The sequence below is a fragment of the Curcuma longa genome, chromosome 10 (assembly GCF_044706935.1).
Source record: "Curcuma longa cultivar G26 ecotype Majalengka, Jawa Barat chromosome 10, ITB_CL_G26_1.1, whole genome shotgun sequence".
NCBI lineage: Eukaryota > Viridiplantae > Streptophyta > Magnoliopsida > Zingiberales > Zingiberaceae > Curcuma > Curcuma longa.
In genome coordinates this window covers 8,496,244-8,498,438 of record NC_133870.1, presented here as the reverse complement: position 1 = coordinate 8,498,438, position 2,195 = coordinate 8,496,244, and the positions used below count along the sequence as shown (strand labels likewise).

The 2,195-nt window shown below is 39.8% G+C and overlaps 1 protein-coding gene across 1 annotated transcript; it reads right to left on the bottom strand.

Moving 5' to 3' along the window:
* Positions 1 to 601: 601 nt before the first annotated feature.
* Positions 602 to 1,403, bottom strand: LOC141836747 (uncharacterized). Its single transcript, XM_074724271.1, has 3 exons — positions 1,299 to 1,403; positions 1,038 to 1,194; positions 602 to 765 (listed from the first exon to the last, which is right to left on the bottom strand). Exons 1-3 carry the CDS (start codon positions 1,348 to 1,350, stop codon positions 720 to 722), a joined length of 255 nt encoding a protein of 84 aa, XP_074580372.1. The 5' UTR covers positions 1,351 to 1,403; the 3' UTR covers positions 602 to 719.
* Between the last annotated feature and the right edge of the window lie 792 nt (positions 1,404 to 2,195).

Here is a 2,195-nt window from a genome sequence, read left to right as displayed (position 1 = left end):
TGAACGTCTAGTTTATTTCAAATTTTTGTTGCAGCAATCTATCGATACGATCGAAACTATTTACCTCCAACTCGCGTAGATCCTACCATAAAGGTGAGTAAAATCTCGGTTAATTTGAAAGTTTGATTCAGTTAATTAGAAATTTTGAATTTTTTGAAATAAAAAGCTCTCAATTATTTTAGTTTATTCGATTCGATTTTGATTTTTAAATTCAAACTTCGGCTAAATCAATTAAATTAAATTGGTTGATAGCAAAACATTAATTTGTTATAATCAGACAGTTATCGCCGACTCGAATCTCAACTTCGTCCAATAGCAATCGACTAGTAAAAAAGTTCGATTAATTCGATAAATGATTGAATTAATTAATTTTTTATTAATTCAATTTGCTCGATTTTCATGGCAAAATTCAATCGATTTAGTTTATCCAACAAAAATCGATTTTAATTTAATTAAAGTAATGCTCTCTCATAGTTTCTTTACAGATTGGGCTTTTCCTGGGCTTGATTAGAGATCTGTGGACTGGCTAATTTTCTTTTTCTTTTTTTAAAAAAATTGATTATTTTTCTTGGCGTTTCTAATCCAATTAAACAACGAAATCGAAAAACAATCAGAATAACAAACTTATTATTAATCATCCGAATCGACAACTTCCCAAAGCCATCGAGCATTCCAACTTTACAAGAAAGAAAGATTATTCCTCGGAAGTCCGTGATCGATCAGAAGCATGCATCCAAGAGGCAGCAACAGCACAGAGCAGCCAAGCTGCAAAAAAATAATAATAATAATCACACAAGTTTGCATCAGCGAAGAGAACACCATCAAGCTAAGAAGCATAATGCACACGGCGGGCTTATCGTGCGCCGTTGCGCCGGCAATGCACCTTTTTCGGCAAATGCTATCGTGCGCCGCCGCAGAGCGGCGCAGAATAAATAGAACTTGCTATCGTGCGCCTCTCGATTAGATCGAGGTGGAGGAGTAGGAGAAAGAAAGAAAGAAAAGGAGAGAGAGTAGGAGTTTGTGATTCGAGTTGTTACCATCCTTCCATGAATGAAGGTCCGCTGCTCTGCTGATGCTGCTGCTGGGGCGGCGGCTGGCCGTACGGAGGCGGGTACCCAGCCGGAGGGTAACCCTGCGGAGGCGGATAACCGGCGGGAGGATAGCCCGGCGGTGGGTAGGGATCCTTTTCGTACCCTAGAGAAACACGATCGTCGAATTTTAAAGAAGAAGAAGAAGAAGAAGAAAAGAGGGGGAAAAAAACGTCCCGATCGTTGCGGGGAACTCCGGCGATGACTCACCCTGCGGAGGAGGGACGCCGATCGGCGGCTGCTGCTGGTTGTAGTAACTCATTCCCTCCGCGAATCGAAGTCTCCGGCGAGGCGATGGCGAAGCGATCGATGGTGGGTGTTTAATAGAAGAAAAGAATGCGACATACCTTCCTGGGGAGGTTCCATCATAGGATCCCCTCCAACAATTGCCTGCTGCTTCAGTCTTAAATGTCATTCTAAACCGTCAATCCTGCATGTTCCGTTGATCCTGACGGCACAAGCACTGAGATCAATAGGCAGTTCCGAAAGTCACTCGGAGGGGATCCCGAGTCTTCGTTTACGCGCTTTGAGACTACGCGTTTAGACGCCGTGAAGAGCGCCCGCATAGTTTTTGACTTATTCATGAAGAAATAAGACGTGGACCTTCCTGATACGAAAGAGGTTCGAAATATAAATTATTTCTCTAAGTTTATATACATTAGCTATATTTTAAGATAAATAAAAAAAAATGCTCCATCCAATAATTTAATATTCTTAATTAATCATCTAAAAAATTCATTTAACAATTCATTATAATTAAAATTCGATCCTTAGAACATTACACAGCTGGGCCATAATCCAAGGATAATTTTACTACTACATTTATATATGAAAGTCTTCATTGCATACTTATTTCATCTATATCAATAAACATCGTTAAGATATCGCCTTATTGAGAGCTGAAACAAGCTGTGTAGATTGGATGAATCAAATAGACTTAACATCCATTGTTCGTGTCTGAAATTGTTTCCGGATGAATCATCAGACATCTAACTTATATGTTGATAGAGTTACACAATACCCACGAACGAAATTCAAAAAAAAAGACACCAAAATCTCACGCGTCGCCGAGTTACAAGGAGAAGGAAAATGGTGAAAATGGAGACC

Excerpts from the sequence above, each read along its gene's own strand:
- LOC141836747 (XM_074724271.1), bottom strand. The coding sequence starts at position 1,350 with ATGAGTTACTACAACCAGCAGCAGCCGCCGATCGGCGTCCCTCCTCCG. Across the intron at positions 1,195-1,298 it reads CGGCGTCCCTCCTCCGCAGG|GGTACGAAAAGGATCCCTAC; the intron begins GTGAGTCATCGC and ends GTGTTTCTCTAG. Across the intron at positions 766-1,037 it reads CCTTCATTCATGGAAGGATG|CTTGGCTGCTCTGTGCTGTT; the intron begins GTAACAACTCGA and ends ATTTTTTTGCAG.